The 24,133-nt window shown below is 43.2% G+C and overlaps 3 protein-coding genes and 1 pseudogene across 8 annotated transcripts; 2 read left to right on the top strand and 2 right to left on the bottom strand.

The window, feature by feature from the left end:
• Nucleotides 1-1,084: 1,084 nt before the first annotated feature.
• On the bottom strand, nt 1,085-8,098 carry LOC120032193 (thioredoxin reductase 1, cytoplasmic-like). Of its 2 annotated transcripts, XR_005473794.1 has the most exons (4): nt 6,629-8,098; nt 6,402-6,519; nt 5,645-5,787; nt 5,331-5,421 (listed from the first exon to the last, which is right to left on the bottom strand). XR_005473794.1 is itself a non-coding variant. In XM_038978172.1 (3 exons), exons 1-3 carry the CDS (start codon nt 5,765-5,767, stop codon nt 2,704-2,706), a joined length of 324 nt encoding a protein of 107 aa, XP_038834100.1. In that variant the 5' UTR covers nt 5,768-5,959; the 3' UTR covers nt 1,085-2,703. The 2 variants fall into 2 exon arrangements, 1 of the variants encoding a protein (XP_038834100.1); XM_038978172.1 differs by lacking the exons at nt 5,331-5,421; nt 6,402-6,519; nt 6,629-8,098 and adding exons at nt 1,085-2,769; nt 3,302-3,436 and having other exon boundaries at nt 5,645-5,959.
• Nucleotides 8,099-8,769: 671 nt separating this feature from the next.
• On the top strand, nt 8,770-11,699 carry LOC120031938 (nuclear transcription factor Y subunit beta-like). Of its 4 annotated transcripts, none has more exons than XM_038977799.1 (7): nt 8,770-8,915; nt 9,566-9,662; nt 10,044-10,183; nt 10,421-10,618; nt 10,737-10,815; nt 11,003-11,082; nt 11,186-11,699. In XM_038977799.1, the coding sequence occupies exons 2-7, from the start codon at nt 9,566-9,568 to the stop codon at nt 11,216-11,218; spliced, it is 627 nt and encodes a 208-aa protein (XP_038833727.1). In that variant the 5' UTR covers nt 8,770-8,915; the 3' UTR covers nt 11,219-11,699. The 4 variants fall into 4 exon arrangements, with proteins under 4 accessions (XP_038833727.1, XP_038833726.1, XP_038833729.1 ...); XM_038977798.1 differs by having other exon boundaries at nt 8,771-8,940; XM_038977801.1 differs by having other exon boundaries at nt 8,780-8,940; nt 10,044-10,174.
• Nucleotides 11,700-16,718: 5,019 nt separating this feature from the next.
• Nucleotides 16,719-18,353, top strand: LOC120032275 (annotated as a pseudogene).
• A 256-nt stretch (nt 18,354-18,609) lies between these two features.
• LOC120032274 (histidine ammonia-lyase-like) lies at nt 18,610-23,617 on the bottom strand. Of its 2 annotated transcripts, XM_038978290.1 has the most exons (19): nt 23,561-23,617; nt 23,322-23,425; nt 22,982-23,056; nt 22,801-22,873; nt 22,573-22,639; nt 22,288-22,325; nt 21,964-22,089; nt 21,634-21,773; nt 21,416-21,463; nt 21,095-21,242; nt 20,778-20,873; nt 20,567-20,625; nt 20,352-20,432; nt 20,076-20,141; nt 19,731-19,896; nt 19,507-19,641; nt 19,102-19,210; nt 18,920-18,989; nt 18,610-18,808 (listed from the first exon to the last, which is right to left on the bottom strand). In XM_038978290.1, the coding sequence occupies exons 2-19, from the start codon at nt 23,406-23,408 to the stop codon at nt 18,731-18,733; spliced, it is 1,662 nt and encodes a 553-aa protein (XP_038834218.1). In that variant the 5' UTR covers nt 23,409-23,425; nt 23,561-23,617; the 3' UTR covers nt 18,610-18,730. The 2 variants fall into 2 exon arrangements, with proteins under 2 accessions (XP_038834218.1, XP_038834217.1); XM_038978289.1 differs by lacking the exon at nt 23,561-23,617 and having other exon boundaries at nt 23,322-23,494.
• Nucleotides 23,618-24,133: the final 516 nt, after the last annotated feature.

Raw genomic sequence — 24,133 nt, 5'->3', positions numbered from 1 at the left:
GTTTAAACAAATGTGGTTTCTACTGACATTTGAGATGTACAAATTATGGCATAATGGGACGATGAGCGGATTAGAGGCAATCCGTAATTTAGATTAAGACATTCATGAGCGAGCTAGGACGGATATTGTCAATATAACTATTTGTTCAGCACTTTTGAAATGTACAGCGACAGAATTCTGAGCATGGGCCATTCTTACAGTATTCTCCCTGTACACCAAGTCAGAACCGTAGTATAAATAACGGGGGCATATAAGCAGACAATGAAAGCTCTTACAATATTCAATGATTACATTTCTCTAAAACAGGCTATAGGCTACATGTGCATCACCAAGTCCGAATAGTAGGTGAAATTAAAAGGGGAAAATGGACCAAATGATTAGCGTGAGGCACATGGGCTACTAACAGCTTACTACAGAACATACACTTAGTATTACTTTCTTAGCTACAGACAGTACATATCTCCCTGACATATTACATAATTTATGCAGCAGCATACAAGACATTTTTGGACACACCTTGTCATGCTGTGTTCACTTCCTTCCAAACCACTCATTGTTGAATTTGAGATTTCCAACTTGTTGTGTAATGTTTATGTCCAATGGCCGATGAGCACCGATACGTTTGATCTATAATTTCTCTTCCTTATTTATTTTCATATGACAAGGATTGAAAAGGATTTGCCAATAGATTGTCAACTTGATTCATGATGATAACTGCTAGCTAAGATTTTGAAAGTATTTTTTGGCCACATTTTATCTGTGTCCAATGACCTTGAGCCTTCTTGGATGGGCACTTTTAATGTAACTCTATGGCAGCACCCAAAGGGCTAGAATTTTCAAAGTCCACCGTTAGACTTCGCTGTGAAGTAGTGTCCCCATGAGTGACAGAATACTAAGCCAATCACAGTGCAACGCTCCGTATTTTCTGCTGGCTTGCCCCACCACCACAGAACACACTGAGCTGCCTTATTCAGGAAAACAAAAAAGAGACTATGTTTGTATGCAGCTTTATTAACTCAATGATATTTCTATATTTTTTTTAACATTGTTTGCAAACTGATATGTGACACATATTAATGCCAAAATAACATGCAAAACAGGCAATCCCCCCACCCCAAAAAATAACATGTATAATTTTTTTGCAGAAAATGTGGGGCTTGTCTGAAAGATATTTACATGGTTATCAAAATGTCACGCCATGGTAAGCCTACATGAAACACAGCCCTTATTTTAAGTGTTTCTAAAATCCCCAATGGGAAAAATAAATGGTGGAAAAACGATTGGAACCATTTTCCTGTTTGACCGCTAGGTTTTATGGGTATTAGGCCACCTTCACTGTGGATCTTTATTGAGCAAGTCCACAGTGATCTATTCTAAAAACCAATGGAAATACCTTCTGAAAAGATCCCAAAGCAAAGTGACAAAAATTTGAATAAATGTATCGTTATATGATTATAACTAGGACAATTGGAGACATAGCTGAATGGTATTCCTAATAACTTGTTCTGGGTGATATCAAATACATCTCCAGACAGACACTGTTCCGCTTTCCTTCTATTGATCTAAATATATTCTAATAGCGTTTGTAGACTGGTGTACTTTCCCTTATTGGTACATCAGTCTCAGTCTCTGAATGCTCAATGTGTCTGCATAAGGAATAAATAGCAAGGTTGTCTAGAGGACAAGCTGAACTGTAAGCAGTAATAAAAAATGTCTTCCTCAAGCAGAACTAAATCGTTGGTGAAGCATGCCTCTACAATGTTCCATGGGGACATACCGGTGATTATGTGCTGACAGGTGAAAAAGTGTCTGCATAAAAGAGAGAGATGCAGCACAAACACATACATGCACGCATGCACACACACGTGCTTACTCTGAATTGTAGGTAACATTTGTGTCTGAAGTGATGGATGTTAATAGCCTTATTAGGGGGGGTTCTGTTGTAGCCTTTTGCCCCTGTCTCTCCTCCCATTAGTATGAGACCTTACTAATGATCCCTGTGAATATTCATCACAGTGTTTAAGGCAGTCACTATGTCCTGCAGAACTGAGACAGAGAGAATGACAAATGGAGATAGTGAGAGAGAGAAAAAGACAGTCAGAGAGATTGTAGTCTTAGGTTAATGTATCCCTATGTGAACCACTTACTTTCATTAAAAGTAAGAGCATTTTATTAATGAATATTTCTTAATTCTGATAATAGTTTAATCTCGATCCGTTCATTACATTACATTATGGCACTTAAATCCCTTCAGCCCGTAGCTACAGAACCCTGCATAAAAGCATGAACTGTGTTTCCACAGTATTTAAATGCTCAATCAGGGCTTTATTGCTACTCAGCAGGCATTAAACTGAGTCAGTACAGTCACAGACTAATGAGTATTCATATGGACTGCAGAGTTCACAGCTGAAAGGTGTCAGAGGTGCCTCCGCAGGTTAATATCAACGTTTGGTTCATTAATATGGCAAAAGAAAGAGTTTAAAAGAGAAGAAAAAAAACATGTAAACGGGAAGTGATCCCAGTGTCTTGGGCCAGCAGCAGCAGTGTCAGTCCCCGCCCACCTGTCAATCAGGCTCCGGACTCAGATGTCATTAGACGGCTGATAGCTGCCCGTCACTCAACAATGAGGATGTTCTGACAGGCTTCTCCCTGCTATCTGTACCGTTGCCTTGGACAACAGTGATTGACAGCAGGGGGCTAACCTCAGCAGTTCCCTCTGACCATCATGGTGTCAGTGGCACGCTGAGTTACTGTCAGTTTGGTCAACACCTGAGGGAGAGACACACAATTAATAACCATTTAACAACACAGACTCAACATCCTTTCAAGAGAGAGAAAACGTGTGTGTGTGAAGTTCAGACAGTTTCCAAACAAAACCCCACCCCACCCAGCATTACTGTTATAAAACCTCTGTGAGCCATTAATGTGCCATATCACACTTCTCAAATCCCATCTTCCCTGCTCAGTTGGAAACGAAAGTTTTCTACAAACTCCATTAAACTGTCTATTGAAGTCTTATGAAAGTTTTCAAAGTGTCAGGAGAGTGAAAAGCAGCCCAGGAGGACATTGGGCTGAGGGCTCCATCCTGTATTAGCTTATAGGAAATGGACTGTGTGTGGTGTGGTTTGTAATGTAAGTCTATGAATAATTCACACAGGGATCATTAGCAGCAAGCAAACCATCAGAGACAGTTGATCTGGGACTGCTAGACTTTTGATAATATACGGTGGCCATTTTGTGCCGGATTGTTCACCATACATTAGTTAGTGCAATGGAGAGGAAAGGAAACTGGCGTACTGACCTGGGCACAAACAGGGTGGAGTCCCACAGTGGTGTCCAGCTGCTGTTTGATCAGACCACACCTCAGAGCCAAAGCAAAGCCCTGGATCACCTCCCCTGCACTGGGCCCCATCAAATGGAGACCTACCACACGCTCCTGTGGAGGTGACAGAACACACACACACACACACACACACTATAATATACATAAAACACACACACAAATACGCCTATACAGGGTGGCAAAAGCTGAATGAACATGGATAAGTGTTCCTCTAGAGCAGGGATGGGCAACTCCAGTCCTCCAAGGCCTGACTGGTGTCATGCTTTTGCCCCAGCTAACACACCTGACTCCAATAATTGGTTTAATCAGCTGTGTTTTCTAGGGATGGCCCCAGAGGACTGGAGTGGCCCATCCCTGCTTTAAAGGAAAGAGAAAACCCTGAAAGAGTAAAGACATTTAAAGTATAGTACTAAAATCCCAAACACATACAGTTGAAGTCAGAAGTTTACATACACCTTAGCCAAATACATTTCAACTCAGTTTTTCACAATTCCTGGCATTTAATCCTAGTAAAAATTCCCTGTCTTAGGTCAGTTAGGATCACCACTTTATTTGAAGAATGTGAAATGTCAGAATAATAGTAGAGAATGATTTATTTCAGCTTTTATTTATTTCATCACATTCCCATTGGGTCAGAAGTTTACATACACTCATTTAGTATTTGGTAGCATTGCCTTTAAATTATTCAACTTGGATCAAATGTTTCGGGTAGTCTTCCACAAACTTCCCACAATAAGTTGGGTGAATTTTGGCCCATTCCTCCTGACAGAGCTGGTGTAACTGAGACAGGTTTGTAGGCCTCCTTGCTCACACGCGTTTCTCAGTTCTGCCCACAAATTTTCTATAGGCTTGAGGTCAGGGCTTTGTGATGGCCACTCCAATACCTTGACTTTGTTGTCCTTAAGCCATTTTGCCACAACTTTGGAAGTATGCTTGGGGTCATTGTCCATTTGGAAGACCCATTTGCGACCAAGCTTTAACTTCCTGACTGATGTCTTGAGATGTTGCTTCAATATATCCACATAATTGTCCTTCCTCATGATGCCATCTATTTTGTGAAGTGCACCAGTCCCTCTTGCAGCAAAACACCCACACAACATGATGCTGCCACCCCGTGCTTCACGGTTGGGATGGTGTTCTTCGGCTTGCAAGCATCCCCCTTTTTCCTCCAAACATAATGATGGTCATTATGGCCAAACAGTTCTATTTATGTTTCATCAGACCAGAGGACATTTCTCCAAAAAGTACGATCTTTGCCCCCATGTGCAGTTGCAAACAGTAGTCTGGCTTTTTTATAGCGGTTTTACTGTGGATATAGATAATTTTGTACCTGTTTCCTCCAGCATCTTCACAAGGTCCTTTGCTGTTGTTCTGGGATTGATTTGCACAAAAGTACATTCATCTCTAGGAGACAGAACGCGTCTCCTTCCTGAGCGGTATGACGGCTGGTTCCATGGTGTTTATACTTGCGTACTATTGTTTGTACAGATGAACGTGGTACCTTCAGACATTTGGAAATTGCTCCCAAGGATGAACCAGACTTATGTGGAGATCAAAAAAAGAAATCTGAAGTCTTGGCTGATTTCTTTTGATTTTCCCATGATGTCAAACAAAGAGGCACTGAGTTTGAAGGTAGGCCTTGAAATACATCCACAGGTACACCTCCAATTGACTCAAATTATGTCAATTAGCCTGTCAGAAGCTTCTAAAGCCATTACATAATTTTCTGGAATTTTCCAAGCTGTTTAAAGGCACAAGTCAACTTAGTGTATGTAAACTTCTGACACCCTGGAATTGTGATACAGTGAATTACAAGTGAAATAATCTGTCTGTAAACAATTGTTGGAAAAATTACTTGTGTCATGAACAAAGTAGATGTCCTAACCGACTTGCCAAAACTATAGTTTGTTAACAAGAAATTTGTGGAGTGGTTGAAAAACGAGTTTTAATAACTCCAACCTAAGTGTATGTAAACTTCTGACCTCAACTGTATGTTCAGGTATTGTGCCCTGTCCCCCGTGGCGATGACGAGTGTCTCTGATGTGTGATAGGTCCTCCTCCCGTTGACATCTTGTCGCCTGATTGGATAACAGCCACAGAGTGACATGACATCACTGACCAGTGTCGTTACTATCGAAATCCCATGGGGAAACACAGAGAATCCTTGCTTGAAGTCCCCTATCCAAACTGCTTCCTCGTGCTTAGCTGTACACTACACCCACCACCACCCTGTCCAACTGTCCAGACCTCCCTCTACTCCCATTATTCTCACCTGTCCAGAAGCCCCTCCCCCATGCTGACCTGTACAGTGTGTGGCTCCAGTATCTCTCCATGGGCGTTCAGGTAGGTGACATCACTGTCCCTCAGCTCCCTCCTCAGCTCAAAGCTCACAGACTTCACATGTTGTTGTACCGCCTCCACCATTTCACCCTAGCCATGGGACACTACAGGCCATAATAACACGTAGCAACAGACCATATGAACACATAGCAACACACACATCTAATCAACCACTAGCATTTAAACTCTGGATAGGACGCAAATAACTATAGATAACACACACATTCAATATTGATCAATGGAACAAAATACATATCTAGACTATAATAGAACTGATGTCCCAAATACATATCATGCACTGTAACTGATGTCCCAAATACATATCATGCACTGTAACTGATGTCCCAAATACATATCATACACTGTAACTGATGTCCCAAATACATATCATGCACTGTAACTGATGTCCCAAATACATATCATACACTGTAACTGATGTCCCAAATACATATCATACACTGTAACTGATGTCCCAAATACATATCATACACTGTAACTGATGTCCCAAATACATATCATACACTGTAACTGATGTCCCAAATACATATCATACACTGTAACTGATGTCCCAAATACATATCATACACTGTAACTGATGTCCCAAATACATATCATACACTGTAACTGATGTCCCAAATACATATCATGCACTGTAACTGATGTCCCAAATACATATCATGCACTGTCACTGCAGCACCAGACCCTCTCCAACTCTCACCCTGTTCCTCAAACTTCCAGCCGTACTTCAGGGCATCCTGGATGGCTTTTCCCAGCAGAGGCTTGGTGCAGGAGCTTCCTGGGAATACTGCCCATGTTCACACTGGAACCAGCTAGACCTGGCAGACAGCGAAAGTCAATAACCACTTAGAAAATGATTGAGCACAAAATGGCATTATGTAATGAAGTAATAGACAATATGGTGAAAACACTGTCTGCATCACACACCCCATTTAGTGCCTTTAGGGGTGGGAGCCACCAAGTCAAGGACCAGCACCCTCCTCCCAAAGCCAGCAGCTTCATGAAAGAGAAAAGGGGAAAAAGAAAGGGGGAATACGGACAGAGAAGTGGGTGAGGGTAAAGAGAGGTGTCAGTCAGATAAAGTAAAATCCCAAATCCTCTCACTGTCAAGTTCCTTCCTCTCATTTTCACTTATCTCTGGATTTCAGAATATAACAGCTCATATCATTAGCATAAAATCAATTTATATGATAATTATCACAGTATGCTTGGGCACACTGTGAGTATTGGCCAGATCAGATGACTGCTGATTAAACGAGTTAGTGTGTATAGGCTGGCTCACAGCCAATTGGGGTTAACACAGCTTTATGCAGGTTGACTACATGTAGAGATAGGGAATATCTGACCTTTGAAGAGCGTTGCAAATCCCAGAAAGGAGAAAAAGAGATTCAAATGGACATATAGGGATCAAGATAGAAAGATCATTAAGAAAGCCTGCAGGGAGAATGGATTAAACTCAAATAATTGTTATTAATGAGTTTCTCTGAAATTGAAACGTAATTAAAAGAACAATTCCTCTTAAAAAAGAGCAAGACTAGAAGAGAAGGTGAGACAGGTCCATAAAGAGGGTGGTAGATCAGTGACAAACAGGAAGAGACACAGACAGACAGTACTGTAGGTGTTGTGTCTAGACACACAGAGCAGTCAGGGGATGTCTGTTGCAGTCAGGTCCTCCACCTCATATGCCTATAGAAGAGAGGGGACAGAGACAGAGACAGACAGGGAGAGAGAGAGCATTAGGGTCCATACTAGTCATACAGTAAGCATTAGCTGTTTGATATTTCCATTAGAGAAGGAAATGAGGCTAAATCACAACCTTGAGCACAAAGAGACTTCTTTGTCTCTCTGGGTGAATATTAGCACACCACATCATTCCTCCAATAACCCCTGAGAAAATGTGTCACCTCGTTTCACTCTGAATTTGAAAGACATTATGCCCTCTTAAAAAAAGGAATCTTTAAAATGATTTAACATTTCAGTCTAGGGGTGTTTCTATCAAAGGTGGTGCAGGGAGTGTGGAAAGGAGAATTCTGTTGTGTCCACAGAGATTTTTACAACCTTTCAGATATTGTTATAGGAGCTATTCTATTGCAACATAAAAACATCCTTTATATCCACACCCATTTCAACATCCATGTCTGATCCATAGTGGGTTGGAATTAGATCGGCAAGCAGTCTCAAGAGTGAAACATAGTGAAGGGGTGTAAAAATACAAGTTAGGGCATTTTTCAACAAACATTTGCATCAGCAGCAGAAACACATATCATTGTACCGTTTATGATATTATGTCAATCAATTCGACTGGGACTCGTGAAGTTTACAGTTCAGCACTGCCTCTTTTCAATTTATGTTGGTGCAATATAGCCACCTGGTGGATAAAACCAGAGCTGCACTGAACGTTATACCACAGAATTTCTAAACCATCTTTGACTATACTATTGATTATCAATAACTAAATATTGGATGGGTCCAAATCATTTTTTAAATAATCTGATTTCGTAGAGAAACAGGATCTAAAGAGAAGCATACAATATGTATCTACCAACACAATGCGTAAATAAATAAAATAAAATATGAATCCCACCAACGGAACGTGTTGTTGGAAAGTTCTATCAAGTATATTCTATCGTTCAACATGATTCTGGAAGGAGTAAGTTATAGCGGTGAACTTTTCCAAATAGTTTCGATGAAATGTCTGACTTTGTTAGGGGACAGTACACAAACGCATGCGCAAAAGGTGCTGCGCTGGTGTTCACTCGTGGTGAAAACAGGCAAAAGCATGGATATGAATATCACTGTAATTATGTGAATACACAATAATATATTCAATCAATCAGTTAACGTTAGTGTGTTAAATGCAATACAATTTTGCACTAGGTCTGATATGTAATGAAAACACCCTGTTCTTCTATAATCATAACAGACATACTGCATGATGACGTCACCATTACATTGTATCAGTCAAAGATTTTATTTCAACAATATAATGGTAACAAATGCACATAGAGAAAGAGAGTGTCGCTTTTGAGTAGAACAGCTTTTTACACTTGTGTAGCTACTAGGTATCATTTAGTCGGAGGGTGACACATCGACAAAACGGCCGCATGGCGGTCAGGGGAGGTGGTGCACTGTATTTTGGGAGGACGTGTAGCTCCGCGCTGGGACTGGTTCTTTTGCAGCCATTTTCTGTCCAACCAACGGCCGTTTTGAGAAGGTAACCAACCAGGGCTTCATTGCAGGTTTGTGCCTGGCTCCGGCCAATGATTGCTAACCAATTCCTCGTTAGCTCGAATGGAAATGTCCATCTCTGACTAATTTCTATTTGTTGCGTTTAGGAGTTTGAGAGCAGGAAGTCTCGTAAAAATTATGAGTTAGCTTCATGTCCCCCTGCCTCCGTTTTCAATACAAAGAACAGGCCGAAATGCGAACTTCCGATATGGAATTTCATTGTGAACAGACAGGTCTTGCAATGAGACCACCAACGTGGCTACAGGATAACGTGAAATTGTACCCAGAATGCTTTCGTTGAAACAATAGTCGTTGATTAGTCGAAATAAAAATGTGTGAAGGTCAAATGGCTACCTAACTAAAGCCTTTGCTTCCTTTGTCCAAATTATATTTTGCACGAAACATTTGCTAGCTAACGTTAGCTTGCTAGCTTCCCATTTAGCAAACAACCACTCATTTGGTCAGCGAAATTAACTAATTCGGTAGACATGCTAGCTAACAGTTTTCTAGCAACCTAACCTGGCAAACACTTAGCCAGCTAGCTAAACATTATTGTTTAGCTAACTAGCCAGTCAACAGTAAGTGCCTTCCAACAATTCAGCTATTTGAGTCAAACCATGTCGTCCTTTGTTCCAGATGGAAGAAGACCGTTCCACCACCGACGCCTCCCAGCTAACGTTAGGCATATCTGGCGAATACATGTCAGGAGGATATGTACTCCAGTCTCAAGATGGTAAGAGACATCAGTTGATACATTCAAGCCTAATTGGGGAACCAGGTGTGCGCATATCATGAATCGATGGGATTAAAATAAAAACAGGACAACACACACATCACGACAATAGACACCACAACACTACACAGAGAGACCTAAGACAACAACATAGCATGGCAGCATCATATGACAACACAGCATGGTAACAGCATGGCAGCAGCAGAACATGGTACAAGTATTATTGGGCACAGACAACAGCACAAAGGGCAAGAAGGTAGAGACAAAACATCACGCAATGCAGCCACAACTACATTATCACATTCTTTACATCTCAATGCAACAGTGTCAGTACCTAATGCCTACAATCAATTATATATTATATTAATGTATGTGATGAAGATGATGGAGAGGAGAGTCTGAACGACCATGATGACGGGGGCATGAAAGAGAATTTCCGGGAGCAGGACATCTACCTCCCCATCGCTAACGTGGCACGCATCATGAAGAACGGCATCCCACAGACCGGGAAGGTAACCATGGTGTGTGTGTGTGTAGGCTGTGTGAGAGCAAGACTTGTGTCGTATTCATTAATGTACACCATAGTAAAATGTTTAGTAACAGAAAACCAAAAGTTTCTTATTGGACAAGTTCAGATAGTCCCTCCCTGTTTCAGTCTATTTTTTGTTCTTCTCCGTTTGGTGCCAAGTGAATAAGACCCAGAAACGTTCTCATCTTATTCCTCTTTGTCCTAAATTGTGTGTGTGTGTGTCTCACAGATAGCGAAAGACGCCAAGGAGTGTGTGCAGGAGTGTGTGAGCGAGTTCATCAGCTTCATCACGTCGGAGGCCAGTGAGCGCTGCCACCAGGAGAAAAGGAAGACCATCAACGGAGAGGACATCCTGTTTGCCATGTCAACCCTGGGCTTCGACATGTACGTGGAGCCCCTCAAACTCTACCTGCAGAAGTTCAGAGAGGTGCGACTAAACACACTACTTCTGCTCTGACAATTAGTCTCTCACACACAATCACAAGTGTCCATGAACAATCACACATCACATGCTATTTAATCTCTCACAATGTGTTGTTTCCTAGGCGATGAAGGGGGAGAAGGGAATCCCAGGTGTGTCGGTGGGAGAAGGCCTGGGGGAGGAGCTTACAGACGACAGCTTCAGTAAGTGGTTCAGAACAGTTCTCAATTTTGTTATCCCATACTAAAGTAGAGGCTTTACGGTCATGCATACATATGTCAAATGTATGCAGGCATTAGTAAGTCGCTTTGGCTAAAAGCGTCTGCTAAATGGCATATTATAGTCTTGTGCTGTGGACGGTTTTGTAACGTCCTCTTCCCTCCATTCCAGCGAATCAAATGCCAGCCGGAATAATAACAGCCGACGGCCAACAGCAGAACGTCATGGTGTACACCACCTCATATCAACAGGTAAGTGGCATCGTATCAACAGACAAGTGACATTTGAACCAGAACTAGACCATTACGACATATCCATGACCGTTCTCTCCATTGCCTTTGTCTGCTCCTGTAGATTCCTGGCGTGCAGCAGATCCAGTTCTCATGACGAGGCCTTGCTCCTGCTCTGACCGCGGCGGCCATCGACCGCACAGACACAGACCTGGTGACTGTAGGCTGAGCGTATGACCTCACCGTCAAAGGCAATCATCAGAAGGACAGGAGGTCTCGGAGGGGGGCTGTTATGGGGGGGAAGGGATGTGTTAACCACCACAACCCTGTCATGTAAATGTGCAAGTCTGTTCACTAAATGTAGTACGTAGTCATGAGGTGTCACAAGGTTTGGAGTACATCTTTCAACCAGTTTGGGATACTTTATTTTTAAGGCTAATTGGACCACTTAGTTTGTTTTTGTACATTGATTGTTTTATGCAGGTTTGGGAGGTGGAATGGGACGTTTTTTTGCTCCCTCATTTTTGAACCATGAGGAGAGGTGCCCTTAATGTCAGCTCTTTTCTACGTGGACAAACTAATACCATGTGCTTTAATGTGATGTAAATCCTTTGAATAAAAATCCAAATGACCCAATACCTTCTGGTTGTCATCGACCTCTTTACACACATCTGAATGATTACACCATTTTGCAGAGCTACTGTAATAAATGTAATTTACTGTAATTTATGGCTCCCGAGTGGCACTGCGGTCTAAGGCAATGCAACTCAGTCACTACAGTCCTGGTTTGAATCCAGGCTGTATCACATCCGGCCGGGATTGGGAGTCACACAGGGCGGCGCACAATTGGCCCAGCATCGCCGGGGTAGGCCGTCATTGTAAATAAGAATTTGTTCTTAACTGACTTGCCTAGTTAAATAAAGGCTAAATATATAAATATATTTTTTTAATAACCAGGGGTCAAAGTAGATTTTATTTATACCTGGAACGGAATGTCAATCAATACTGTTTTATTCAATGTGACAGTTAAAAATGATCAGTTACAGTTCAGCCATGTAAAGAGTTAACTGTTCCATGAAGAGAACCACACAGCAGTATCTGGTGAGGAGGAGCATGTCTGAATCGCCGTGTCCCCAGCCAGCTCAACCACTCACTGGACCCATATGATCACTTGGCTACGCTCTCTAATATCAATATGCCTCGTCCATTACTGTCCTGGTTAGTGATTACTGTCTTATTTCACTGTAGAGCCTCTAACCCTGCTCAAAATGCCTTAACCAACCATGTTGTTCCACCTCCTACATATGCGATGACATCACCTGGTTTAAACGTCTCTAGAGACTATATCTCTCTCATCATTACTCAATGCCTAGGTTTACCTCCAATGTACTCACATCCTACCATACCTTTGTCTGTACACTATGCCTTGAATCTATGCTATCGTGCCCAGAAACCTGCTCCTTTTACTCTCTGTTCCAAACGTGCTAGACGGCCAGTTCGTATAGCCTTTAGCCATACCCTTATCCTACTTCTCCTCTGTTCCTCTGGTGATGTAGATGTTAATCCAGGTCCTGCAGTGCCTAGCTCCACTCCCACTCCCCAGGTGCTCTCATTTGTTGACTTCTGTAACCGTAAAAGCCTTGGTTCCATGCATGTTAACATTAGAAGCCTACTCCGTAAGTTTGATTTGTTCACTGCTTTAGCACACTCTGCCAACCTGGATGTCTTAGCCGTGTCTGAATCCTGGCTTAGGAAAACCACCAAAAACCCTGAAATCTCCATCCCTAACTATAACATCTTCCGCCAAGATAGAACTGCCAAATGGGGCGGTGTTGCAATCTACTGCAAAGATAGCCTGCAGAGTTCTGTCTTACTACACAGGCCGTTAGGAAAGCTAAGGCTAGCTTTTTCAAACAGAAATTTACATCCTGTAGTACAAATTCAAAAAAGTTCTGGGACACTGTAAAGTCCATGGAGAATAAGAGCACCTCCTCCCAGCTGCCCACTGCTCTGAGGCTAGCAAACACTGTTACCAATGATAAATCCACTATAATTGAGAATTTCAATAAGCATTTCTCTACGGCTGGCCATGCTTTCCACCTGGCTACCCCTACCCCGGTCAACTGCCCGGCACCCTCCACAGCAACCCGCCCAAGCCCCCACCATTTCTCCTTCACCCAAATCCAGATAGCTGATGTTCTGAAAGAGCTGTAAAATCTGGACCCCTATAAATCAACCGGGCTAGACAATCTGGACCCTCTCTTTCTAAAATTATCTGCCGAAATTGTTGCAACCCCTATTACTAGCCTGTTCAACCTCTCTTTCGTATCGTCTGAGATTCCCAAAGATTGGAAAGCCCCTCTTCAAAGGGGGTGACACTCTAAACCCAAACTGCTACAGACCTATATCTATCCTACCCTGTCTTTCTAAGGTCTTCGAAAGCCATGTTAACAAACAGATTACCGACCATTTCGAATCCCACCGTACCTTCTCCACTATGCAATCTGGTTTCAGAGCTGGTCATGGGTGCACCTTAGCCACGCTCAAGGTCCTAAACGATATCATAATTGCCATCGATAAGAGACATTACTGTGCAGCCGTATTCATCAACCAGGCCAAGGCTTTCGACTCTGTCAATCACCACATTCTTATTGGCAGACTCGACAGCCTTGGTTTCTCAAATGATTGCCTCGCCTGGTTTACCAACTACTTCTCTGATAGAGTTCAGTGTGTCAAATAGGATGGCCTGTTATCCGGACCTCTGGCAGTCTCTATGGGTGTGCCACAGGGTTCAATTCTCTGGCCGACTCTCTTCTCTGTATACATCAATGATGTCGCTCCTGCTGCTGGTGATTCTCTGATTCTCTGTATACTTCTGGCCCCTCTTTGGACACTGTGTTAACTAACCTCCAGACGAGCTTCAATGCCATACAACTCTCCTTCCGTGGCCTCCAACTGCTCTTAAATGCAAGTGAAACTAAATGCATGCTATTCAATTGATCACTGCCCGCACCTGCCCACCCGTCCAGCATCACTACTCTGGACTGCTCTGACTTAGAATACGTGGACAAATACCTCGGTGTCTGGTTAGACTGTAAACTCTCCTTCCAGACTCACATTAAGCATCTCCAATCCAAAATTAAATCTAGAATCAGCTTCCTATATCGCAACAAAGCATCCTTCACTCATGCTGCAAAACATACCTTCATAAAACTGACCATCCTACCGATCCTCGACTTCGGCAATGTCATCTATAAAATAGCCTCCAACACTTTACTCAACAAATTGGATGCAGTCTATCACAGTGCCATCCGTTTTGTCACCAAAGCCCCATAAACTACCCACCACTGCGACCTGTACGCTCTCGTTGGTTGGCCCTCGCTTCATACTCGTCGCCAAACCCACTGGCTACAGGTTATCTACAAGTCTCTGCTAGGTAAAGCCCCACCTTATCTCAGCTCACTGGTCACCATAGCAGCACCCACTCGTAGCACGCGCTCCAGCAGGTATATCTCACTGGTCACCCCCAAAGCCAATTCCTCCTTTGGTCGCCTTTCCTTCCAGTTCTCTGCTGCCAATGACTGGAACAAACTGCAAAAATCTCTGAAACTGGAGACTCATATCTCCCTCACTAGCTTTAAGCACCAGCTGTCAGAGCAGCTCACAGATCACTGCACCTGTACATAGCCCATCTGTAAACAGCCCATCTGTCTACCTCATCCCCATACTGTATTTATTTATTTATCTTGCTCCTTTGCACCCCAGTATCTCTACTTGCACTTTCATCTTCTGCACATCTACCATTCCAGTGTTTAATTGCTATATTGTAATTACTTCACCACCATGGCCTATTTATTGCCTTAACTCCCTTATCTTACCTCATTTGCACTCACTGTATATACTTTTTGTTTTCTTTTTTTCTACTTTATTATTGAATGTATGTTTTGCTTATTCCATGTGTAACTCTGTGTTGTTGTATGTGTCGAATGTCTATGCTTTATCTTGGCCAGGTCGCAGTTGCAAATGAGAACTTGTTCTCAACTAGCCTACCTGGTTAAATAAAGGTGAATTATTTTATTTTTTTATCAACATCACTTTGCTGAAGTGAAACTAAAGTAGAGAGACAGTATATTGTGTACAGGACCACTCTCCAGCACTTCAGAAATCCCTTAAACAGCTATACGTTCAGACTATACACTGAGTCTCCTACCCTTTGACAGCAAGGACAGAGAAATTATCCACAAACATTCTTTACAGGTGAGCAGAGAGTTTAAGAAATATTAAGTTGAAGATGAGATTTACATTATTTACCGTTCACATTTCCTTTTTTATTTACACTGAACAAAAATATAAATGCAACACAAAGTTTTGGTCCCATGTTTCATGAGCTGAAATAAAAGAATCCAGAAATGTTCCATATGCACAAAAAGCAAATTTCTCTCAAAATCGATACACAAATTTGTTTACATCCCTGTTAGTGAGCATTTCTCCTTTCCCAAGTTAATCCATCCACCTGACAGGTGTGGGAAATCAAGAAGCTGATTAAACAGCATGATCATTACGCAGGTGCACCTTGTGCTGGGGACAATAAAAGGCCACTAAAATGTGACGTTTTGTCACACAACACAATGTCATAGATGTCTCAAGTGTTGAGGGAGCGTGCAAATTGGCATGCTGACTGCAGGAATGTCCACCAGAGCTGTTGCCAGAGAATTTTATGTTAATTTCTCTACCGTAATCCACCTCCAATGTCGTTTGAAAGAATTTGGTAGTACATCCAAACAGCCTCACAACCGCAGAGCACGTGTATAGTTTCGTGTGGTCGAGCGGTTTTCTGAATTCAACGTTGTGAACAGAGTGCCCCATGGTGGTGGTGGGGTTATGGTATGGTCAGGCATAAGCTTAGGACAACAATGGCATTTTATTGATGGCAATTTGAATGCACAGAGATACCGTGACGAGATCCTGAGGCCTATTGTCGTGCCATTCATCGCCTCATGTTTCAGCATGATAATGCACGGCCCCATGTCATAAGGATCTGTACATAATTCCTGAAAGCTGAAAATGGCCCAGTTCTTCCTGCATACTCACCAGACATCCATTGAGCATGTTTGGGATGCTCTGGATCAACGTATCAACGTACACAACAGCGTGTTCCAGTTCCGGCCAATATCCAGGAACTTCGCACAGCCATTGAAGAAGAGTGGCACAACATTCCACAGGCCACAATCAACAGCCTCTATGTGAAGGAGATGTGTCACGCTGCATGGTGCAAATGGTGGTCACACCAGACACTGACTAGTTTTCTGATCCACACCCTTACCTTTTTTTAAGGGATCTGTGACCAACAGATGCATATCTGTATTCCCAGTCATGTGAAATCCATAGATTAGGGCCTAATGAATTTATTTAAATTGACTGATTTCCTTATATGAACTGTAACTCAGTAAAATCTTTGAAATTGTTCCATGTTGCATTTATATTTTGTTCAGTGCATATGTTAAACGTTTTATACTTTAGTTATAGGACTTTTATCTATGTTGTAATATCATGTATCAATATCAGTTAATATCATCCCATTAGACAATGGTGACAACTCTAAAGCTTAAACTATCAAGAGCTGATTTCAATAAATACTTCATGGTGTCTGTCTAGATATGGCCACCTCCAGCAGTCTCCTGTCTGAAGAGCAGTTCCTGTGCTCTATCTGTCTGGATGTTTTCACTGAACCTGTCTCTATTCCATGTGGACACAACTACTTCAAGGCCTGTATCAGTGGATACTGGGATACCAGTACCTGTGCCAGTGTCCAATGTGTAAAAAAACATTTGATAAGAGACCAGATCTGTTTGTCAATACTTTAATTTCTGAGATGGCTGCTCAGTTCAGACAGACAGTTGAAGTTAAAGCTACCAGCAGCCCACACCAATGCCCTGACATAATTGTAGAATTATCCTGTGACATCTGCACTGGGATGAAGGTCAAGGCCCTGAAGTCCTGTCTGGTGTGTCAGACCTCTTACTGTGAGACTCACCTTGAGCCTCATCAGAGAGTCCCAGCCTTAAAGAGACACAAGCTGATCAACCCTGTGGAGAACCTGGAAGACAGGATGTGTAAGAAGCATGACAGACCTCTAGAGCTGTTCTGTAGGACTGACCAGACTTGTGTGTGTCAGTTCTGCACAGAGACAGACCACAAAACGCATGACACTGTCCCTATAGAGGAAGAGTGTGGAGAGAGGAAGGCTCAACTGGGGAAGACTGAGGCAGAAGTTCAGCAGATGATCCATGAGAGACTGCAGAAGGTTAAGGAGATTAAACACTCAGTAGATCTGAGTCAAAAAGATGCAGAGAGAGAGATATCAGACAGTGTACATGTCTTCACTGATCTGGTGTGCTCCATTGAGAGAAGCCAGGCTGAGCTCATTGAGGTGATTGAGGAGAAGCAGAAAGCAGCAGAGAGGCAGGCTGAAGGGCTCATTAAAGAGCTGGAGCAGGAAATCACTGAGCTACAGAGGAGAAGCACTGAACTGGAGCAGCTCTCACACACTGAGGACCACCTCTACCTCCTACAGAGCTGTCCATCCCTCTGCACCCATCTACACACCAAGGACTGGTCTAGAATCAGTGTTCACAGTGATATGTGTGTGGGGACTGTAAGGAGAGCTGTGTCTCAGCTGGCGGTAACACAGAATAAAGAGATGGAGAAGCTTCCTGGTCAAACTGAAGAGGATTCAGCAGTATGCAGTGGATGTGACTCTGGACCCTGATACAGCACATCCCTACGTCATCATGTCTGAAGATGGGAAACAAGTGAGACACGGAGGCACACGGCTTAATCGTCCTTATAATCCAAATAGGTTTGATCAAGTTTTAAATGTCCTAGGAAAGGAGGGTTTCTCATCAGGGAGATTTTACTATAAGGTGAATGTTCAGGTGAAAACCATGTGGACTTTAGGAGTGGCCAGAGAGTCCATCAACAGGAAGGGGAACATCACAAAGAGCCCATTAAATGGATACTGGACTGTGGTCCTGAGGGATGAGAGTAAGTACTCAGCCTGTACCTTCCCCCGTGTCTCCTTATACCTGAGAGAGAATCCCCAGAAGGTGGGGGTGTTTGTGGATTATGAGGAGGGTCAGGTCTCCTTTTATGATGTGGAGGCCAGGTCTCATATCTACTCTTTCACTGGCTGCACCTTCACTGAGAAAGTCTATCCATTCCTTGGCCCTGGCAATGATAAAGGTGAAAACTCTTCCCTTCTGTTCATCTCTCCTGTCAATCACCCAAACTGAGTTCTGAACTGAACTAAATGACCAGTACATTTAGTAAATGTAGAATAATCATAATCTGTCATCATACAGTACACCAGGGAGAATATTTCACTGTAATGTAATTACTGGTGGTGGTTGTTTGGGTCCACCAGCATTGTCAGCTATAAGAAGATATACGATCTCTCCAGGCTCGTAAGGTATGATTCATATCTGTTACATTTCTGAGTTACATTTCTGAGGAATTTCTGATAATGAGATAATATAAGCAACATTTTAGTTTTTTAAGCTCATTTATTGTTTGCACTGTATACCTCTAATAACCTTTAATAAACTTGAATCCTGGATTTGGAATCATACAGTAGAAGTAAGAAATACTTGAGTCATTTTGATACACTATCCTAGTCATTCAGTGGAAGTGGTTTCAGTCCGAGCCTGTCTCGGTATTGGTCCATGTATGGCCGAACCGCCTCCCACACCTAGAGAAGGCCACGGGTGAGAAACATAAACAGAGAAGTTAATTTTTATCTGCCTCGTTATCAATTACCTGGAATGATGAATATAATACTGAGATAGGGTGAGTCTCTTGCCTTTTCCTCCCTGAGGAGCGTGTGAGCAGCCTCGATGTCAGGACTCATTTGACGGTCATGATCCCAAGGCCTGATGGGAAATAAGAATCAACTGATGTGCTGTAGAACTCTCCCCACACCTTTCCAGAACAACAACATTGGGCAGTCCTCGAATCAGAGATCCACATTCTCATGGTTCATACCTGACAACAGTACGCACTAGCTCATGGACTTTCTCCAGAGGGGTAGTGGACTTGAGCGGGCGGAGAAACTCCAGGGCTTGACAGGCAGCGAGCAGCTCTATGGCCAGAACTGAAAAGCAGAGATGCCTTTTTATTCTTGTAGTGTCTTAGCTCTTATTACTTATTTATATAATAAGAAAGACTCTGAATACAAGAATGGTACTGGAGCTTCACATTTTACTGGAATCAGTTAGTACCAGAATAACATAGAACAACACTGCGCATGACCAAGGGTGCTCCATTCTTAAAGGGGACATCAGTAATTAACAGAACATAACAATTCTCATGGTTAACTCTGTATGCATGATATTTGATGGGACGAGCATATCACACACTAATGCCACGTGACTGTACTATACGAGTTACCTTGCTCTACGTGTTCCACCACCCTCAGGGCCTTCCTAGCGGCCCAGCCACCCATAGATACGTGGTCTTCAGTGGCTGCGCTGGTGGACAGGGAGTCCACGGAGGACGGGTGGCACAACGCCTTGCTCTCAGATACTGCAGGGGAGCAGAGACAGACACACACACAAACGTTTTCTGTGTGAACACACACACACACACTCAAACACGCACACACAGAGACCTACCAAGGGCGGCAGCAGTGCAGTGTGCAATCATGAAGCCAGAGTTGAGGCCTCCGTCTTGGACCAGGAAGGCAGGCAGCTCACTGAGGCAGGGGTTGACCAGCCTCTCTGTCCTCCTCTCACTCATACTGGCCAGCTCATGGACCCCGATGGCCAGGTAGTCTAGAGCCTGGGGGAGAGAGAGGGTTAGCCTTGTCCCAGATCAGTTTGTGCTGCCTTGCCAACTCCTGTGATCATTGGTAAGGCAGTACAATCATATCTATGACCAGTCTAGGAAAGAGGGGGAACAGTACTGAAGGAACCGAGAAATGTATTGTATGGAGTGAATCTGTTTGTCTGTGACTCTACCTTGGCTGGGTATTCTCCATGGAAATTACCCCCAGAGATAGTCTCACCTCGCTCTGCAAAAACCAGCTGGAGGAGAGTTAAGGTTTCGTATTTGGGACAACATTATGAGTCTCTAATATAAACTGTATACAGGAAACCAAAGCCCATGTGGGCTAGTCCAAGAGCTCCCCCTTGTGGTGAACTTATATAATCACAGGAGGGGACTAAAAGGAGATCAAAGAAAGACATGACTTCTTCAAGTAAATATAACATAATTGTAACACTTTGGGAAGATACAGGGTTGTCAGTGGCACTGTTGAGCTCAGTGGTGAGGATGCTCTTAACAAAGGCTATGGTGTCGTTAACCACCCCATGAACCTACAAGAGAGGAGAGAGACGCAAATAAACACTGGTACTAGGGTTAGTTCACTCCAGCCCCTCACTGCAGCGGTACAAAGAGTTGTAACACACACACATGCACACACATGCACACGAGCGCACACACACTCTACCTGTGGGATACAGCGGAGGGTGTATGCATCCTGGACACGGTCACATGTCCTATGACTATCTACAGGAAAACACAACAAAGGAAGTCAGAGACAGGAAATGACCAAACAGCACTGTTAAGGTTCCCACCAAACGTCTTTATTTGGACACAAAATCATAAGAAGAATTGAGTGTGTGTGTTTCTGTGTGTGTGTTTCGCCTGCCTGACTTTACCAGAGATCTGGGAGGGGAAGACGTCCGAGTGGAGTAGAGAGCGCAGTCTCAGAGCCACCTCTATCTGACCAGGGTGTGGCCTCACTGCATGGATGTCTGGAAGGGCAGAACAAATGAGTACACAATGGAATGGAACGGGTAACTTCTTATAGCTTTATCAAAGCTCCAACAGTAAAATCACTATGTGTGTGTGTGTGTGTGTGTGTGTGTGTGTGTGTGTGTGTGTGTGTGTGTGTGTGTGTGTGTGTGTGTGTGTGTGTGTGTGTGTGTGTGTGTGTGTGTGTGTGTGTGTGTGTGTGTGTGTGTATGTGTGTCACCGCTGTGGAAGGCTTTGGTGGTGCCCCTCAGGGCCTCCAGGCTGAGGGCACCGATGATGTCAGCCTGCCTGGCCACGCCCACAGCTCGCTCCACTGCCTCCGCCGCCAGAGATGACATCATCTGAGTCCCGTTGATCAGACCGATGCCCTGCACGATAAAACACTATCACACTATCTACTGCGATTATATCCCAGATATGATATAATCTAACCCCAGTTATCAATAATCAGAATATAAGACTACTTAATCAATGCCTGATAGAAAATCCAACAAATAGTAAAAACAAGAGAGTTCCTACTGCTACAGCTCTAACACTGTACCTCTTTCGGCTTCAGTACCAAAGGTGTGAGTCCATGACATTCCAGTACCTGGAAAAGGAGGAAAGAAAGAATAAAGGAGAGGAGAAAGAAAGACGAAGGAAACGAGTTAGGGGCCTTAATGTATACATTTTATCTCAGTCATTCATCTAACAAAAACACATTGGTTCTCTGAGGTGTGTCTTTGGGTTGAGAGAGAGAGGCATTGTGGTTAACCCAACTGTTTTGGCATGGTCCCAGCCGCATTGAGGCGACCACATCCTGCCCTCTCCCATAAGGCCCAGGGTGAGGTGGGCCAGGGGGGCCAGGTCTCCACTAGCCCCTACCGTCCCCTTCTCTGGCACCCACGACAGGCAGGAAGCTTGGGGAGTAGAGAGAGAGATCTGTCACACACACACACCCACACAAGCTCAATGTACCTGGACAGGACATGCATACACACAATCACACACGTACACATGCACAAACACACCCACAGAGTTCACGCTTGCTATTAGTCAAACTGTTGAATCAGAATTTCAATGAATATTGTTATTGTAGACTGGGTTTACCATTGAAGGCTTTGACCATAGCCTGGACCGTTTCCATGGAGACGCCACTGTACCCTTTGGCCAGAACGTTGATCCTCAGAGCCAGTAGCATACGGGTCCTCTCTACACTCAATGGGGTGCCCACTCCTACACAAACACATACACACGCACACACGCACACACACACACACACACACACACACACACACACACACACACACTTTTCGATATGTGTATTTCAATTACACCAGGGGTGCAATTTAGTCAAGGGCAGGCCTGATCTGTCCCTTGGATATAAAGGTATTATAATGACATATACTGGGTTTATGTAAGCATGGTACCCACCAGCACTATGAGATCGAATCAGATTCACCTGTAGTTCACTGAAGACAAAAACACACACACACACACACACACACACACACACACACACACACACACACACACACACACACACACACACACACACACACACACACACACACACACACACACACACACACACACACACACACACACACAGTCAATAAATGATTCTGACAGTTAGCGATTGACAAACAGATCTAGTTCACAATGTTTATTCAGATGGGAAAAGACTAGTTCTTCCCAGCTAGTTAATAAACAACTTACATGAGCTTATCTTTCGGAATGAGCGTATGAGCAAATTTCCCAAACCCTGTGTTGACGCCATAGACAACTACAGGGGAAGAGCACACAGATATACATAAAGAGACATAAACACATGTAGAATCATACATTCTATTCATCTATAGCTATATATTCTATAGCTATATAATCTATTAATATATATCTATATATTCTATTAATCTATAGCTATATATTCTAATCTATACATACCTCGGTTTTCTTTTATGATGGTTTCTATCACTTCTCTGGCTTCATTGATTTTCCCTTCAGCCTCGTACGTCAGCTGGGTGCCAAAACAGAGGAGTTCAAATGTTAACTGAGAGTAGTCAGCCAGCACGGCTGATAACGGTGTGATTGGACTATGATGAAGCATGGTCTTCTTTAATCATACCTTGATGTTGAACAGGCCTTTCCCCAAACGGACCAGATCAGCTATGGTCAGACTGTTCCCATCCAGAGAGAGGTACTGGAACGCAACAAGTCACACACACAGACAACATCAATGACAGGCATACAGGCATACAGACAGACACACAGCAATGTAGTCAGCTGTTATACAGGGTTACATTGTGGGAAACGTGTCAAATTCGATTTGCTTTTCCATTATAATTTTGACTAATTAATTATGTTCCTCCATCAAGTCTCCCATCCTTTTCTCCCCACCCCCTTATTTATGCCGTTGAATAGAATATTGTTCAAGCAGAGGATAATAACAGAATGCAGATACTCACCTTTTTGGGATCTAGAGACTGGCGTTTCCCAATGGCAGTTTCTTCCTTACCAACGTTGATAAAATCGTTGTGCTCCGGCACATCCATTAGGAGAGAGAGAACAACTATCAGAGAGAAAGAGAGAGAGGGATACAATCAGAGAGTGGTAAAGACAGGTAGCAATCTGTGACAATGACAGAGACAATTCTTTATAAAGCCAGGGGAAAGGATCATTTTCATTCATTAACTGGTCTACCCACCACAGGGCTGGTTGCAACACAGTTAGGCTTGTGCCTGGTCGTTACTCTACGTCCGATTAAACATGTAATACCAACTTTTTTTATGTGTAACTGGTGCAACCACCCCCTGTACATTAACAGTTCTGTCTCACATTATGTCCCTGTCTTGGTCCCCAGTCAGCGTACAACTGTCACGTTCTGACCTTAGTTCCTTTTTTATGTCTTTATTTTAGTTGGTCAGGGCGTGAATTGGGGTGGGCATTCTATGTTGTTTTTCTATGTTTTGTTCTGTTGTTATATTTCTATGTGTTTGGCCTAGTATGGTTCTCAATCAGAGGCAGGTATCAGTCGTTGTCTCTGGTTGGGAGCCATATTTAGGTAGCCAGTTTTCTATTGTGTTTTGTGGGTGGTTGTTTCCTGTGTTAGTACCATACGGGACTGTTTCGGTTGTTTGTTTGTACTTTTGTTATTTTGTTCAGTGTTCTGTGGATTTATTAAATATCTCATTATGGACACTTAACACGCTGCACATTGGTCCGATCCTTGCTACTCCTCCTCAGACGAAGAGGAAATCCGTTACAACACCAATGTTTA

This window comes from Salvelinus namaycush, chromosome 38 (assembly GCF_016432855.1).
Source record: "Salvelinus namaycush isolate Seneca chromosome 38, SaNama_1.0, whole genome shotgun sequence".
Classification (NCBI taxonomy): domain Eukaryota; kingdom Metazoa; phylum Chordata; class Actinopteri; order Salmoniformes; family Salmonidae; genus Salvelinus; species Salvelinus namaycush.
Note: the sequence above shows the minus strand (reverse complement) of the source record. Positions and strands in the feature narration are given on the sequence as shown.